The sequence below is a fragment of the Neophocaena asiaeorientalis genome, unplaced genomic scaffold, assembly GCF_003031525.2.
Source record: "Neophocaena asiaeorientalis asiaeorientalis breed wild unplaced genomic scaffold, Neophocaena_asiaeorientalis_V1.1 scaffold246, whole genome shotgun sequence".
Lineage (NCBI taxonomy): Eukaryota > Metazoa > Chordata > Mammalia > Artiodactyla > Phocoenidae > Neophocaena > Neophocaena asiaeorientalis.
This window is the reverse complement of record NW_020174551.1, coordinates 4,019,632-4,035,635: the sequence shown is the minus strand read 5'-3', so window position 1 is coordinate 4,035,635 and position 16,004 is coordinate 4,019,632. Positions and strand designations below refer to the sequence as shown.

The 16,004-nt window shown below is 40.6% G+C and overlaps 1 protein-coding gene across 2 annotated transcripts in view; it reads right to left on the bottom strand.

Moving 5' to 3' along the window:
- Positions 1-16,004, bottom strand: part of CDK15 (cyclin dependent kinase 15) — an 88,209-nt gene that overhangs the window by 30,597 nt on the left and 41,608 nt on the right. For both annotated transcript variants that reach the window (XM_024757400.1, XM_024757401.1), the window contains exons 9-10: positions 12,259-12,352; positions 5,647-5,710 (exon numbers count right to left, since the gene is read on the bottom strand). In XM_024757400.1, the coding sequence (XP_024613168.1) occupies positions 5,647-5,710; positions 12,259-12,352 (158 nt within the window). The remainder of the gene's footprint in view (positions 1-5,646; positions 5,711-12,258; positions 12,353-16,004) is intronic.

Below are 16,004 nucleotides of genomic sequence, written 5' to 3'. Positions count from 1 at the left end.
CAGAGAGTACGAGGTGGAGTGTGGATCTGCCGCTCCATGAATTGATGCCAATAATTAAAACCTCTCTTATCAGTATCCTCTCCCTTAGTTCAGCCCACTGAGTAACTCACTTGGCTAATAGCTCATTCTACTGAGTGGATGCACCGCTTAGATTGTGTTCACAGCAGGCACACAAAGACACACTCAGAACTCTTTGAGCCCAAAGCGTGGTAGCTCTATGTAATCCCGACATGAACAAGGATCATTTTAGATTTTTAATTATCATCTGTCCTATAATGATGTCAGATGAAGTGAAGCTCTCACACTGGATTTCAGGTCAAAATAAAACGTTCCCAGGGTAAGGCTAGATTGCTGTGTTGTGAGCCTGTCTGATGCCAGTATTCCGCCCCCATTATTTCTTGCTTCCACCTGGTGGTCAAAAGTTGAAAAGCAGGCGTACTGAAAATAACTAGGTGTCAGCAGGATCCATTTGCCTATCGTTTATAGGACATCTGAATCTGGGTCGCTGCAGGGCTTTTAGTACTGCTTTCCTGCCTTTTGATTTCTACCAAGTTCCTCCAGTGGAAAAATCTTTCCATGTGCAGTGTTCTTTCCTGGGGCTGAAAGGACCAAGATAATCCCGGATGCTTCCCTGCAGCTGAGCTCATGTCACAAATCAGGCATGATTTTCAGCAGATATTTCTTTAAAAGTTTGAAGGCCTCTGTGGACTCTATTCCCTTCTCAACGGGAACAGGCATCAAAGAGATGGGAATAAAATGCTTTGCACTCACATCAGGAACTAATTGGCAATTTGGCAAATGCATTGACTAATGTCATGCACTGTTATTTCTAAATCCTCTCCTGTCCTTGACCCCCAGTATCTAGATGTAAACTTGGGACCATTAGTGGAGAAGGATAAAGTCTTCTGGTACCTCAAATGGAATTGAGAGGGATTTAAACTAGGCGCTTTTGAGTGTGGTGAAATGAACCCAGCAGTACATTAATGCTAGGATTTGAGCTCACACAGCATGAGTGCTTTCAAAAACCGTGTTTAAGGAAGCAAACAGAGCCACGACAGACCCTTTCAGTGGAGCAAAAGGAGTTGGATGAAACAATCAATGACACATTAAAAAACCACAACTGGGCTGCAATCATGTGGGCAGAAAAAAAAGTTTTTCTTTATCACAGGATCTTTGCATCTAATGAGATGGTGCCTGGACAACCTCCAGAGGGGTAAGTCCTCTGTTTACTTTAGCTGAGAAATGTCTAAATATTTAGTTGGTTCCCTCAAAAGCCTTACACCAGTCTGTAGCAAACTGGTCTTTCAGGTATGATCTTATTGGGTCTATATTGCCATTGGGAGAGCTATTTAAAGGGAATTTGGAAAAGTCAGAAGATATTACCACTGAAGGTGCAAATGTTAACTTTTTTTTTCCCCCTCTCAAAATTAACTCTTTTTAATGTCCTCCAAATATTTAATTTAGGACCAATACCTTGCCAGCCAATACTTTCTCTTAATTCATCCTAAATGGTTCTCTACTTCTTACATACACTTTTTTCTTATTGGTTCCAGTTGGGCCCGAAGTGCTTGAGGCTAAAAAGGGGAGGGACTCCTGAGCGCATTTTCTTGGGAGCGGGAGGGGAAGCCAAGAGGGCTGAGAGAGCTTTGTAAAAATGTCTATAGGGGTCCACCCTTTAAATTCACACTACTGTCATGTATCAGCAGATTTCAGTCAAGACCAATATCCAGTTTGCTCTAAGATTCTGGGATCCTCTGTGTCACAAACACAGTGCATCCCAGATATGGCATCAGTTGGGGCTTTAACCTTTTTAGACTTTCTGATAGTAGAATCCCCTCCAGCATGCCTTCTTTATTATTGCTTCCTGTGCACTCTCACCAAGGATCACCGAACTGCTCCCCTCCCCCGCTGCAGGAGGCCAGCACAGACCCTGTTCCGCCAGTTTGATGAATGTGTCTTGGCTAATTGTGTGCAAGATGGCAGGCCTTTAGCAAGTGTGACCAGTTTATTGTTCAGCCAATCACAGGCGCCTCAGTTAGCATGTGAAAAGGGGGTGTGTTGCCAGGGAGGGTGAGTGTTCTGGCGGCTGAGTCAAAGGAGGAGCGTTTTGGGGGGTCACAGAGCAACACCCACTTCTTTGAGGGGATGTTACTATGCTCTACTAAACCTGTAAACCTCTTACTCAAAGCACTTTTTTTCTCTTCCCTCTTTTTTCAAGGAGATCTTTTTTTCCCATGGTTCAAGCAAGGCAAGACACTGGCTACTCTACAGATGGAGCTCACGTTCCAGGGTTTTTAATATTTCACTTTTATATTTCTGTTAGAGAATGATCCTGCTGAGAGTCTGGGAGTCCGTGCTCGTCAGAACCCCTCACTGACACTTGGATATATTGCTCTGAAAGCTATCCCAGGAGAAAAGATTAAACAAAAAAAAGCCTACTTTTCAAAGCCTACTTCTCAATCTGCCCACATCAAAATAAGACAACTGGCCCTTTGAAGTGGAAGACACAAGAGTTCTCAGCCAGCTTGCTTAAAGCAGGGGGTGGGGCTGGGGGAGATAAGGAAAGAAGGAAGGAAGGAAGGAAGGAAGGAAGGAAGGAAGGTACTTTTATATTTCTGTTAGAGAATGATCCTGCTGAGAGTCTGGGAGTCCGTGCTCGTCAGAACCCCTCACTGACACTTGGATATATTGCTCTGAAAGCTATCCCAGGAGAAAAGATTAAACAAAAAAAAGCCTACTTTTCAAAGCCTACTTCTCAATCTGCCCACATCAAAATAAGACAACTGGCCCTTTGAAGTGGAAGACACAAGAGTTCTCAGCCAGCTTGCTTAAAGCAGGGGGTGGGGCTGGGGGAGATAAGGAAAGAAGGAAGGAAGGAAGGAAGGAAGGAAGGAAGGAAGGAAGGAAGGAAGGAAGGAAGGAGAAAGAAAGAAAGAAAGAAAAAGAAAGACCAGACCAGTGTCTAAAATTATATACCTTTCTTCCCTCACCCAGATTTAATCAAGCACAGGAGTCTGAATTTCTGGTGAGAAAACTTACAGCCCTGCTCATCAGCGCCCCAAGAAAACAGGTAACTGGTCAGAGAAACCTGTCCAGCGGGGTCAGCACCAGGTGTTTTTTTAAAACCTGTACAAACAGAAACTGTGTTGTTCATACATAGTTGAGACAAGACCTGGTGAGGGCAGCGTGGGCACAGGTGGCCACCGGATGGTTCTCTAAGTTCTGAGCTCTCCAGCTCCCTCAAAGTTGATGTGCAGCTGAATTCAAAGTTTGGGGGCTCTTAGAGTGAAAAGGAGAGGAATGAAAATGTCATCAAGAATGGCGTTAACAGTTCTCCTCTGTGACATTTTACTGGCTCCCTTCCCCTCTTCTGGTCCCTTAATCACTGGAGCTCAAGTCCCTGGAAGCAGCAGCAACAGCTCAGGGATGGGGGTGGGTGGGAGGTGGCCTGAAGGGACTTCTTAATTCATATAAGGGGATGTTCCCGGAACACGGATGTGGGTGGCTGTTTTAAAACATAGTCCTTGTGATTGAGTTATCAATAGTACTGACCCCATGCCCAAGATATGCTGGACTTTTAAGATTTACAAGTAAAAGTTGAGACATCTTGGCTGTGACTAAGGTTACAACGCCCTTCCTTTCGTAAGCCTAGCCTGGCCCACAGCTATACACTGCCCAAGCCCATGGAAGTGGGGCTCACAAATGAGCACACACACACCCCCATAAGGAGAGCTGGTGAAAGAGTGTGGATGAATGAATACAAACACAACCTCTTAGAGGTCCATGAATGTGCCGAATTCATCTATGCAAACCCAGCACATTACACAGTGCCTGGCAGATAGTAGGTGCTCAGAAATTTTTGACTTATTTGAATTAAATTGAATCCTTACTAGAAAAACAATGCAAAGTATGAAACCTATTGATGTTGGGCCTGGAGAATTCTCTTCATAAATAAAAAATTGTATATTACTTTGAAATGACAGCAAAATAAAAAATGCAACATATTTCTCAATGTTTTATTGGAACCCAGTTATCTTATTTAGTACAGAACCTGGCAGGGAAGCATTTTGGACAAGTTTCTATCATTATTGTTCTCATCAAGGATCACTATTTATTGCCTGAATCAACCTGAAACCCAAACATTTCAAGTTTGGGGGAACAGCATATGCTCACCATGGCAGCTTTGTATTGAGATCATCCAAATTGTTTTCTACAACCCATCTGTGACCCTAAACTTCTGCTTGCGTCCATGTTAGGAAGCTGAGGGGTCCCATTTCACTCAGAGAGTGAAAGGGAAAAGGCGTTATTCCAAGCCCTGTGGCGAGAGGGTGGCATTTTTCTCAAGTAGTAAACTCAAGCAAAATCATTAGAAATGATAAACTATTTGGAAATGATCTGAACAGCGTTTAGCAATGCATACAGGTCATTCACAAAGCAGCTGAAATGACTTTACAGTTGGTCTTTAGCTGGTATAGGTTTTCCACAATCCTGGTCAGTTCAAGATGCCTGAACCCTATGTATAGCTGTTTGAGCAAAACTATTAGATGCTGGAGAAAAAAGTAAAAAATTCCCATCCTCCTATGTCTTTTGTTTTCCTTTTTTTTTTTTTTTTTTTTTTTGGTACGCCGGCCTCTCACTGCTGTGGCCTCTCCCGTTGCGGAGCACAGGGCGGACTCTCAACCACTGTGCCACCAGGGAAGCCCATGTTTTCCATTTTAATTGTCTTTGAAATCTCCTTACAATTTCTTGCTCTCAAAAAACCCTTCCAGGATAACCTCATACCAAAGTTAGTAATGACAACAACTTGGGGAAATTCCATTTTTAGTTATGGGACAGTGGAATAATATAGAGACCTGGAAAATCAGACTTGGGCCACATTCTCCCTAATTTGTACCTATTTACCTCCCCTTTAATCCTTCCTGCAAGAGTCCAGCTCTGGTATGGCCATTACTTGCTTCTCAACCTCTGATATGGTCCTTCATCCTATAGCTCATTGCTTGCCTCCTCTCTTCTGTCTCAATGTCCTTAAAGTGACAACTGGGTAATCTGACCTCTCTGGCATGCTCTTGGGACCATTTCTCAAAGACATCCCCCATGGCAACACTTCCACCCCCAGGAGCCAGTATTGGAGGACGAAATGTGTGACAGAAAATAACCAAGTGTTAGGTTTGGAGACAATGGATGAACTCTGATACAATCTAGAGACATGTCACCTGGCCTGTTCTAGGCCCAGTGAGCCTTTATTTCCCCACTATTGTATTAGCTTTCTTTTTATACTTTACGAGATACAATAACCTAGCAAATAAACTCAATGATAGTCACTGGGCTCAAAAATGAGACCATCTTTTGAGTTGTCCTTTTAAGCCATTGGGTATTTGGAAATGGTTGTGGAGTCCACAGTAACAGTCATTCCAGATTGTTATTCAGCTTGTTACTTGTGTTTTACAGAGTTGGAGAACTGATCTAATCTCAACTACTATTTCAATGACGTCCTCCTCATAAAAAGATTAGTCAGGGAATATGAGTCTAAAAATCTGTCTAGAGCTATCTACACTGTTAACAATTAAAGAGGGACACTCTGTTTGTGGGGCCAGTGCTCTCACACTGCTAATTCTCAGAGCTTTCGGAGGCTCAAGTCAATATTACCTGGATTGTAGTTAGGTAGCTTGGAAACTCCAGGCCAGTTATCCTCTGTAGGGACTCCCAACACCTATATAAAGCCAAAGAAAGACAAAGAAAGATGAGGGGGAGATGAGGTGGATGGAGCAGGTATGAAGGACACATCAGGGAGGAAGAGGGAAGAAATGAATGTATGTCACATTATGCCAGCTGATGTGTTAAAGAAAGAAACTTCAGTGTTTCCAACATTTGCAGTTTCATGGGCAAAACTGCAGTGTATTTCTATGGTCCTATGTGTCAACATGACTGGGCTAAAGGATGCCCAAGATAGCCGGTAAAACATTATGTCTGGGGTGTCTGTGAGGGTGTTTCTGGAAGAGATTAGTAATTGAATCAGTAGACTGAATAAAGAGATTGGCCCTCACCAACGAGGGTGGCATCATCCAATTGGTAGAGGACCTGAATAGAACAAAAAGGTGGAGGAAGAGCAAATTTTCTCTCTTTCTTCTTGAGCTGGGACATTGTCTTCTCTTGCCTTTGGACATTGGAGCTCCTAGTTCTCTGGCCTTCAGATTCTGGGACTTAAACTAGTGGTCCCCTTAGACTGAATTATACCACCAGCTTTCCTGGTTCTCCAGCTTGCAGAGGACATATCTCAGCCTCCATGAAATCACATGAGCCAATTCCCATAATGAATCACAAGAGATACACACACATACGTACACACACACACATACACATACACACAAATACATACATGTCTCCTATTGGTTTTGTTTCTCTGGAGATCTCTGACTAATACAGATCATATGACCTTGCTTAAAGTCATATTCTCATCCCCAAATATCTACAGACCTACCTTGGGATATTATGGGTTTGGTACTACAAATAAAGTTAATATTGTAGTAAAGTGAGTCACACAAATTTTCGGTTTCCTGATGCATATAAAAGTTATGTTTACACTATACTATGGTCTATTAAGTGCGTAACAGAGCAATGCACATACCTTAATTTAAAAAACCAATGTACATATCTTAATTTAAAAATGTTTCCTCACTAAAAATTGCTAACCATCATCTGACAGCGCAGGGTTGCCACAAACCTTCAATTTGTTAAAAAAAAAAAAAAAGCAATGTCTGCAAAGTGCTATAAGGTGAAGCACAGTAAAACGAGCTATGTCTTCTGTACTGCATGATCACCATACATTAGGATGCTGCATTGGGAGTTAGGAATAGAAAAAGCCAGGAGTGATAAAGTGTCCCTTTGCCTTACATCAGATGACTGTATTTATATATATATGTCTCAACAGGAGACACTTGACAGTTTAAATTATGCCTCAGCATGGGCATTCAGCTGTTCCCCGATGTGCTCAAATTAAAAAGGATTCAGATTACTGACCTTTAAGCAGTGGAATGTTGGCTAAAAATGATCCCAAACCTAACTCTAGTCTTTTCTACCAAATTCATCTCATCTGCTTGTTTTCTCTGTGGCCCAGCAGCTTGGAATATGGTACTTGGTTTTTAACTGGTGGATAGTAACATTAACAACATCACTTGAAAAAGAGCTCACGTGTGCTTTGGATTACCAAATTGAAGCTTTAGTTTTTAATTACTATGAAAAGTCTTTTGGAGTATAAAGACAAACACTTCAGATTTTAGATGGTGCTGTTACTGTGAGTTCCCTTGTAGGCAAAATCTTACCATTCTTTTAAGACAGTCATAAAAGCCCAATGTCAGTTATATCTAGGAGCCAGAATAATATTGTTTTTGTGAAATATTAATAAAACACTAGTAGTTTTCATACACCGCTACAATATAACTCTTCTTAGAAGCATATCTCAGTACAAGTCTTTATAGAAGCATCTCTCATAGAAAAAGCCTAGTGAATCCATTTGTAAAATGCTGGATACAGATGCTGGCCCAATTGTTATGGCAGGAAGTCAACTGCCCAACAATGACTGACAATAATCAATGAGGAATCCAGAAGGCTCTTAATATTTACCAGCTTGCTGACCAGGACTCTAGCCGAGAAGTACACTCTTTGGTGTCTGTTAAGCTTGTCCTCAAACAAAAGACACTGAAGCGCCATTTTCCCTCCCATAATAAAAAAATTAAGCCACCCAGTAGAAGCTTCTTTCTTTGATCCATTCCCTAAACAAACTGAAAAGCTACTGAGAGGATTACAGGCTTTTCCTAGCAGCCACCCTGAGCCGGAGGGAACACTAAGAATCCTGGAATCCATTTTGAAAAACCAACTGGACTAATTCTTCTTTTGTGGGAGAGGGCCAGAGGACGGGAAGCTAATTCTTCTTTGTTAACCTACCATTTTATGTATTTGCACAGATGTGCATGTAAACAAGTGGGTGGGATGATTCACATGTACCCCTACGTCTTCTGTTGCCTGGCAAAGCACAATGAAAGAAAGTAAATATAATGAAGAGAAAGCGATAAAGGAAATAAATAACGACCATATCCATATTTTCACTAAGGTGAAAGTTACCAGAATTGTTGGTTACTTTGTATTATTGTGTAATTAAAGCCAACAAAATGGGTACCAACAATTCTGGAATATTGTGCTAAAAGCTTTAAGCCTGAGATTTTAAAAGTTTAAACAAAAATTCAATATCCTTTATTTGGAAATTTGATGCTCAGTTTTTATTTGAAAGTTATTGAATTCATTTTCACTTGTACTCAATCTCCGCTTCACTGACCGGGAAACTGAAAACCAAAAATTGTTGATTTACTCCCTCCCTGAAGGCTCTTAAAAGGCAGCTAGTGAGTGCTGTGTTTGAAACCACAGTGGGCTGCAAGGGCTGTTTTCTGCCTTTGTTGGAATGGAAACTGAAGGCATTTTGATTAATGGCTTTAAAGTCTGCATCATTTATTTTATTCTGATTTTAGAACCACATCTGGTATTATTTGCTAAAAGTACTTATTGAAAGAATTAGATTTCTAAAAAATTGATTAAAAATTGATGACAGCCATTCAGATGTAAACACACACACACACACGGAGGCATTTCAGAAAGATGGTAAAATAAAAATTCAGGACTTATTATTATGTCTTTATTCCTAAGTGTGAGATCTCAGAATAAATGTAAAGAAAAGTTGTGATTAGAGGTTGGGAGATGTAGACTAGACCATTGCTTTCAAAGAAGCAATTCCTACATCAAGTATCATAGAACCCGAAATAGACCACCTTTAGTAAAACACAACTCAGGAGCCATTTGTAATGTTTGAATTTCCAAGCTGCTTGGGATGTAGTAATGTAAGAGATAACACACTGCTGAATGTGGTTCTCTCTTTGTCCTCAGAGCACGGAACTACAGATGTGTGGTAACAAAACTGTGGCCTTGGGCTTCCCTGGTGGCACAGTGGTTGAGAGTCCGCCTGCCGATGCAGGGGACATGGGTTTGTGCCCCGGTCCGGGAAGATCCCACATGTCGCGGAGCGGCTGGGCCCATGAGCCATGGCCGCTGAGCCTGCGCGTCCGGAGCCTGTGCTCCGCAACGGGAGAGGCCACAACAGTGAGAGGCCCGTGTACCGCAAAAAAAAAAAAAAAAAAAAAAAAAGATAGAAGCTACAATATTCTCTTAACACTTTGTTCAAAGAGGTCACAAGTTCATGGAGTCAGAAAATCAAATATACTTTAAGATGCTAGAGACCCAGGGAGATAAATTATGAGACTTGCGTTACCACCTAACCTGAAGTTAGGGCTGGGTTCAGAATTCATGTCTACTAACACCAAGCCAGTGTTATTTCTAATGTGTTTACTTGTTTTATATTTGTAATGAGTTGTCATAAATGTCAAAATAAAGTCCTTCTGATTTATTGCAGTGTGATAAGAATAATGGTAGACGTGAACATGGCTTCCTGGGCAGGACCTGTTGGACCCATTTGTTAAGACACATTTGTTTTGGCTGCATCACTCATGTTTTGGTACTTTATGTCCAGATACAAGTCCAAAATTTTCACTTACTGAATTACGTAAAACATCTTCAGATGGCCAGCGTCAGCCACCAAGACCAGTCCCGGAAACTTGAACTAATAACTAGAGAGCCATCAGGTCCTGGGAAACGTCTAACTCATTCTTTCTGTCCCATGATTTCTAAGTGCTATGCTAAATGCAAAGAACTGTAAAATGATTGCTTTTAAGAAAACAATCATTTAAAAATAGGAAGTAATGTAAAAAAATCAGTTTGTATATAACTCTTCAAATATCCTAATAGCATACCTTAGCTCTTTTATAATTTATATTTATAAATTTATAAGTTATATATTATTATAATTTAGCTATTATAATTTTTATTAACTATCTATATATACATACATCTTTTTGCATCTATACATAGGTTATGTTTGTTTTACATATATTTACTTATATTCCACCCATCACCCCACCCAGACTGAACAACAGGTGAAAGCATAGATCATGTATTTTTCCTATTCTTTCCATTTTTCCACGCCTTGTAACATCTTATAAGACAATGAGTGTCCAATAAATATTGTGTCCTCATTTAATGGCTAGGAAAAACTTTTCAAATGTGTAAAAGATCACTGCAGGGTCTGGTCTAGGCAGTGCTAGCTGAGCTTCCTCTAATGTGGACAAGAAGTAATATTAAGCGGGAGAACAGAACAATTAGGTGAAATATTAGGAAATGCCTGTTAACGGTTTGGTCATTGAAACATCTCTATGAAAATAATTTCTATGAGAGAGAAAGCAAACATTTATCGATCACTAATGGCACATGGGGCTTGTGATGCATTTGATCTTATGAAATTCTCACAGAAAGGTTAGAAAGTCATTATCGCTAGCCCCATAAACAAGTGAGGAAACTGGAGTTCAGAGGGACTACATAACTTGTACACGTTCGTCTCACTAAAAAGTGGCTGGAATTCAAATGCTGGTCTTCGACTCTAAAGCCATTAATTACATTAGGCTGCCTCCAGTTTAGATGATGATATCATCCAATGATACTTTTTGAAGGTAGCAGTTCTTGGTCTTGCAGGGTAGTTTTGAGGAAAAAAAACAACTTTTGGCTTGAAAAATGTTTTTTTTTTAGTTTGTGAATGCATCCCAATTTTTCCTATGTTCCTCCATAGTATCCCCAATGTTTCCAAAAGAAAGCTTAATGGCAGTGATTAATCTCTATAAAATGTCTTAATTTCACAAAGGACATTTTACTTTATTTTGACATTCACAAAGCACAATGTTTTCTGGGTCATGAATCTGTAGCCTTAGACTGGTTTGCACAGAATATCTTCATAAAGGTGAGCCATTGACCCTGCAGACACTAGCAACTAGCTCTTCCCTTTTCCTAAATGTTCCCTGAGGATTTTCCTCACCTTCATGTGTGTATTAAAGATAAACTCAGCTTTTTTTTTTAAATAAATGAAGGACTCCACAGTGGAGACACAATTCGAAAATGAAACTTTTATACCATTCCTGGAAAGGCAAAATATTTGGGGCCACTGAATCAAAATCATAAAGAAGTTTGAGAAAAGACAAGTTTCCTCATCTGCACACAAAAATCCTACTCTGCAGTATTTCCCAAGATACCCGATTGGGAAGCTGTTAGCAAGTATGCTCTAGATGCTTGCTTGAAGCAAGCAAACTTGAAAGGGAGCAGAATCCAGGATACAAGTGATACCCTCCCCCCACCCCAGTTTAAAGCACTTGACACATGCTACAGTATGGATGGATCTTGAAAACATTACACTAAGTGAAATAAGCCAAGCACAAAGGACAAATCCTGTTAAGATTCTACTTATATGAAAACCTAGAATGGGCAAATTCATGGAGACGGAAGGTTGATGAGAGGTTACCAGGGGCTGGGGGCAGGGAAAATGGGGAGCTGGCTACGTGGATACAGAGCTTCTGTTTGGGATGATGAAAAAGTTTGGGAAATGGACGGTGGTGATGGTTCCATGGCAATATGAATGCATTTAATGCTCTGAATTGTATCCTTAAAAATGGTTAGAATGGTAAATTTTATGCTATATATATTTAACCACAATTTAAAAATCATCAAAAAAAAAGACAGCAATATATAAATGACTATAGCACATGGCATATAAGCTACCAGGGACATAAAAATGAAGTACATAATGGTGCAAATGAGGGAGGGATAAATCATGAATAGAGAAATGGAAGCACACACACAAAAGCACCCGGTTACCTTAGGGATCTGGTTTTGGAGGAGCATGATACATGGCATTCTTCTCTCACACTAACACAGGAAGCCTTTGTTTTATCAGGGTTCTATGAAAATTCAGTGCCTTGTCTTCAGTTGACAAAGATCCAGGGCCAAATATAGTGTAGACTTAGAGCTGGGGGTGGCAGGGCAGGGATGTGTTTAACTAGTAATGGCAGAAACTACCCTGGGAGGTTGAGACAATAATCACCGGAAGCAAGTGGATTCATGGGCTGCCACGGGAGAGCGGGGGCGGGGGGGCGGGGTCCTGACCACTCATTCCCAAGGTGCTTATGCCCCTGGCAAATACCACAGTTTCCACAACCCTTAAAATATGGCTTACTCTCTCAAAGCAGATGGACTGCTTCATTTGTCTCTAAGGAAAATTTGGTTCAAAGTTTGTAATGCATATATTTTTTTTCTTCCTAAGAGGAATTCTTCTCTTACCTCCCAGATCTTCTCCAGCTGTTCAAGGATGTTGGAAACCCCAGGAAACAAGGGTTGACCCTGGAACATTTCAATAAAGATGCAGCCTGCACCCCTAACAAAGAAATAAGAGTCAACCCAATGCTTTCAAGGAACCCATACGTGCAAAACTGAACTGCTAGCATTTCACCTCCCAAGAAATACTCTGAGGACAATTAGATAGGGGCCACATAGTATGAAAAGTCTTGGCAGAAAAAGTCCCTATGTTAAACAAAAATAAAAACAGCCTGCAGCTTTTTGTTAAAATGGAACGCAACGGGCATTTAGGAACACAGTATAGAAAGCAAGCATTTGAGTTCATTCAAGCTCATTAATAATCTATCTTCTGAGAGGAGGAGAAAGTACTGAATCTCCAAACTGAATACCCTCTTTCACTGAAACTAAGATGCTATCATTGTAAGAAGCATCATTATTGTATGTACTTTTAAGAAACCCAAAGAAAAACAAACAAAAAACCCCACAAGTTAAACTGTGATGATCAGAATGTTTCCTTCATATTCATTGAAAGGGCTGTTACAAATTTAATTAGACAGATTATTTCACCATATATCATACTTGTACATGCAAAAAAAATGGAATATTAAGTGGAAGAAATTGGTTTCGGTACTCATCAAACTTTTTGACATTCAGCATTTAACTCAGACTCTTTGATGTCTGTGTTTATCCATGGTATCGTCCTTTGACGGTATCGTCAGGAGTTTGATGATACAGCATTTCTTAGAATAAGCCATAAAACAACCAAGAGTCATTGGTGCTGGGGCTCCTAAGCTGACCTTGCAGTTACGTGTTAGCCAACTTTTGACTCCAGCTTAAAGAATGTTGCTAAACATGTCTGATTCACACCTTCTCCACAACCATTTGGTTCCTAGGGGTTAACAAGAAAAAAAAAAAAGAGTTCTCCTGTCTTCCAAGTTACTGACACCCATTCTGCAAGTTTTGATGCTGCCATGTTTGATGTCCACACATGTACAATGGTAACTACAGTCATAACTGAAGCATGGCTGACGGCTACTGTAAGATGCTACTGATTTTAAGATGCATCCTGATTTAACAGAGAATGTGCAACTTAAAATAGATTAAATAGGGAGAAATATAAATTTTCTTTCCTACTTAGTCAAACTGGAGGATAATTCCTCAGGAAGAGTAAGAAGTAAGATTTATTTTGCTAATAATGCACACTTTTACTCTTACAAATCTTTATTTATTTAGTTTTGGCTGCGTTGGGTCTTCGTTGCTGCACGCTGGCTTTCTCTAGTTGCAGCGAGCAGGGGCTACTCTTCGTTGTGGTGCACGTGCTTCTCATTGAGGTGGCTTCTTTTGTTTCAGAGCACGGGCTCTAGGCATGGGGGCTTCAGTAGCTGTGGCACGTGGGCTCAGTAGTTGTGGCTCATGGGCTCTACAGTGCTGGCTCAGTAGTTGTGACGCACGAGCTTAGCTGCTCCGCGGCATGTGGGATCTTCCCAGACCAGGTCTTGAGCCCCTGTCCCCTGCATTGGCAGGCAGATTCTTAACCACTGTGCCACCAGGGAAGTCCCAACTCTCACAAGTCTTTTGAGAATGCTTCAGGTGACTGATTACAGAGATTATCCCCATGGTCTAATACTTCCCGAGTTTTGATGCCAAATCCCTTTCACCATAACACATAATCTCGCAAACTCCCTTAATCGTCTAGACGTTTTGCTGTGGCATGATAAAGAAGAAAATTTCAGTAAAACATTTTCTTTTTTTTTTTTTGGCTGTGTTGGGTCTTCATTGCTGCGTGGGCTTTCTCTAATTGCGGTGAGCAGGGGCTACTCTTCGTTGCGGTGCGCGGGCTTCTCATTGCGGTGGCTTCTCTTATTGCAGAGCACGGGCTCTAGGCGCGTGGGCTTCAGTAGTTGCGGCACACGGGCTCAGTAGTTGTGGCTCGCGGGCTCTAGAGCGCAGGCTCAGTGGTTGTGGCGCACGGGCTTAGTTGCTCCACGGCATGTGGGATCTTCCCGGACCAGGGCTCGAACCCATGTGCCCTGCATTGGCAGGCGGATTCTTAACCACTGAGCCACCAGGGAAGCCCTCAGTAAAATATTTTATTATAGATCATCATATTATTAAAGATTTATTATGAAGTTCATTTTAAAATGGTCTTTAATATTATTCATACGTATTTATTACATATGACAAATTTTTACTTTTTCCATCTGACTGTAGACACATGCTATTTAACTTACTTTGTGTAGGAGAAAGCAGATTTCTTGATAAACAAGTTTAAGAATAATTTTTATCTTGTGTCTGGTTTGGGGAGAGAATATATATTAAAAGAAAGACTGACATTTAACTGTATCTTATCACCTCAAAAGACACAAAAACTATTTTCATGACCTAATATTTGGTTTGCATGTAAAATAATCAATTAGCTAATTCTTAGAATTTTGTATACATATAAATAAGAGGTATCAGACTAAGTTTTGCAGGTAGGTTTTTGGTTTTTTTCCTCAAACAACAGGTTGTCTTTATCCCTAGTTGTTAAAAAGCTAATTTAGATTAAATGGCCACGATATTTTCTTTTTACTGATCTTTCATGTACAAGAGACATCTTGATATGTGACATAAGAATTCTGGGAATTCCCTGGAGGTCCAGTGGTTAGGACTCGGAGCTTCCACTGCTGGGGCCCGGCTTCAACCCCTGGTGGGGGAACTAAGATCCCATAAGCCAGCACGGCCAAAAAAAGAAAAAAGAAAAGAATTTTGATCAGGCAAATATAGCTTAAGAATCTGGTGCACAGTATCTTGAGGTGAATTTTTAGAATTATTATCATTTTAAGGCTGCTTACTAGCTTGTTTTTAAATATCCATGGTCTTTTTGCTTCTTGCCTTTAAAGCAACAGATATAAAAGGTAAAAATGAAACAATACATGGAGAATAATAAAAGTAATAGGAAACTGTCAAATGGTTAAAAAACATCCTGGTTGCTAGCAATGGTCAACAGTGAGATAAGCCAGCTGAAAAACTGAGGTGGTGAATACCGTCAAACGGTCTCCATCCACCTCCCCTCATGCCTTGTCTATGCATACTTGAAAGGTCTCAAATCATTTCATTTTGAAGCAAAACACACACACACCCACGCACACACACACCTGTTTATTTATCTGTGTGTATGAAACATGTAATTGTTTATTAACTGACACAAAATAGAAATGGAAATGTAACAGCTTTTGAAGACTTAAACCAACCCTCTATCCAGTACCCTAACACCTTCCAGAAACCCAGGGGCTCACAAATCACCAGAAGGCCTGCGGGCATTTTAAACAAGGTTCAAATCATAGTCATTGCTAGGTTTAAGCCTGTAGTTCACTTTTTTCTCTCCCCTCAAAAGGCTTTCATGGCTTAGAAAAAGCTTGTTGCCTTTTTAATGTCCTTTCATACTGGTGGCTGTGGGGAGCCGAGAAGGAAGCCCCTTTCGTTACACAGTTGCTTAGTGCCCTTTACCTTCTGTACCACTAGGACAGTGTACACAACGGTGTAAACATATTGGAGAAAGCTGGACTTTAGGGCCACTGTGCAAGTACTGCAGTCTAACACAAGAGATTTGCACTAAGAAATAAAATGCCAATATTTGGTTGAAATTCCCATTTGTATTTGCATTTGTATGGTTGGTGCCATATAGGCATTCTCTTGAGTCTTTCTTTTTAAGCTTCACTTGGGGCAGGTCAAAACCTTTCTCACCTAAC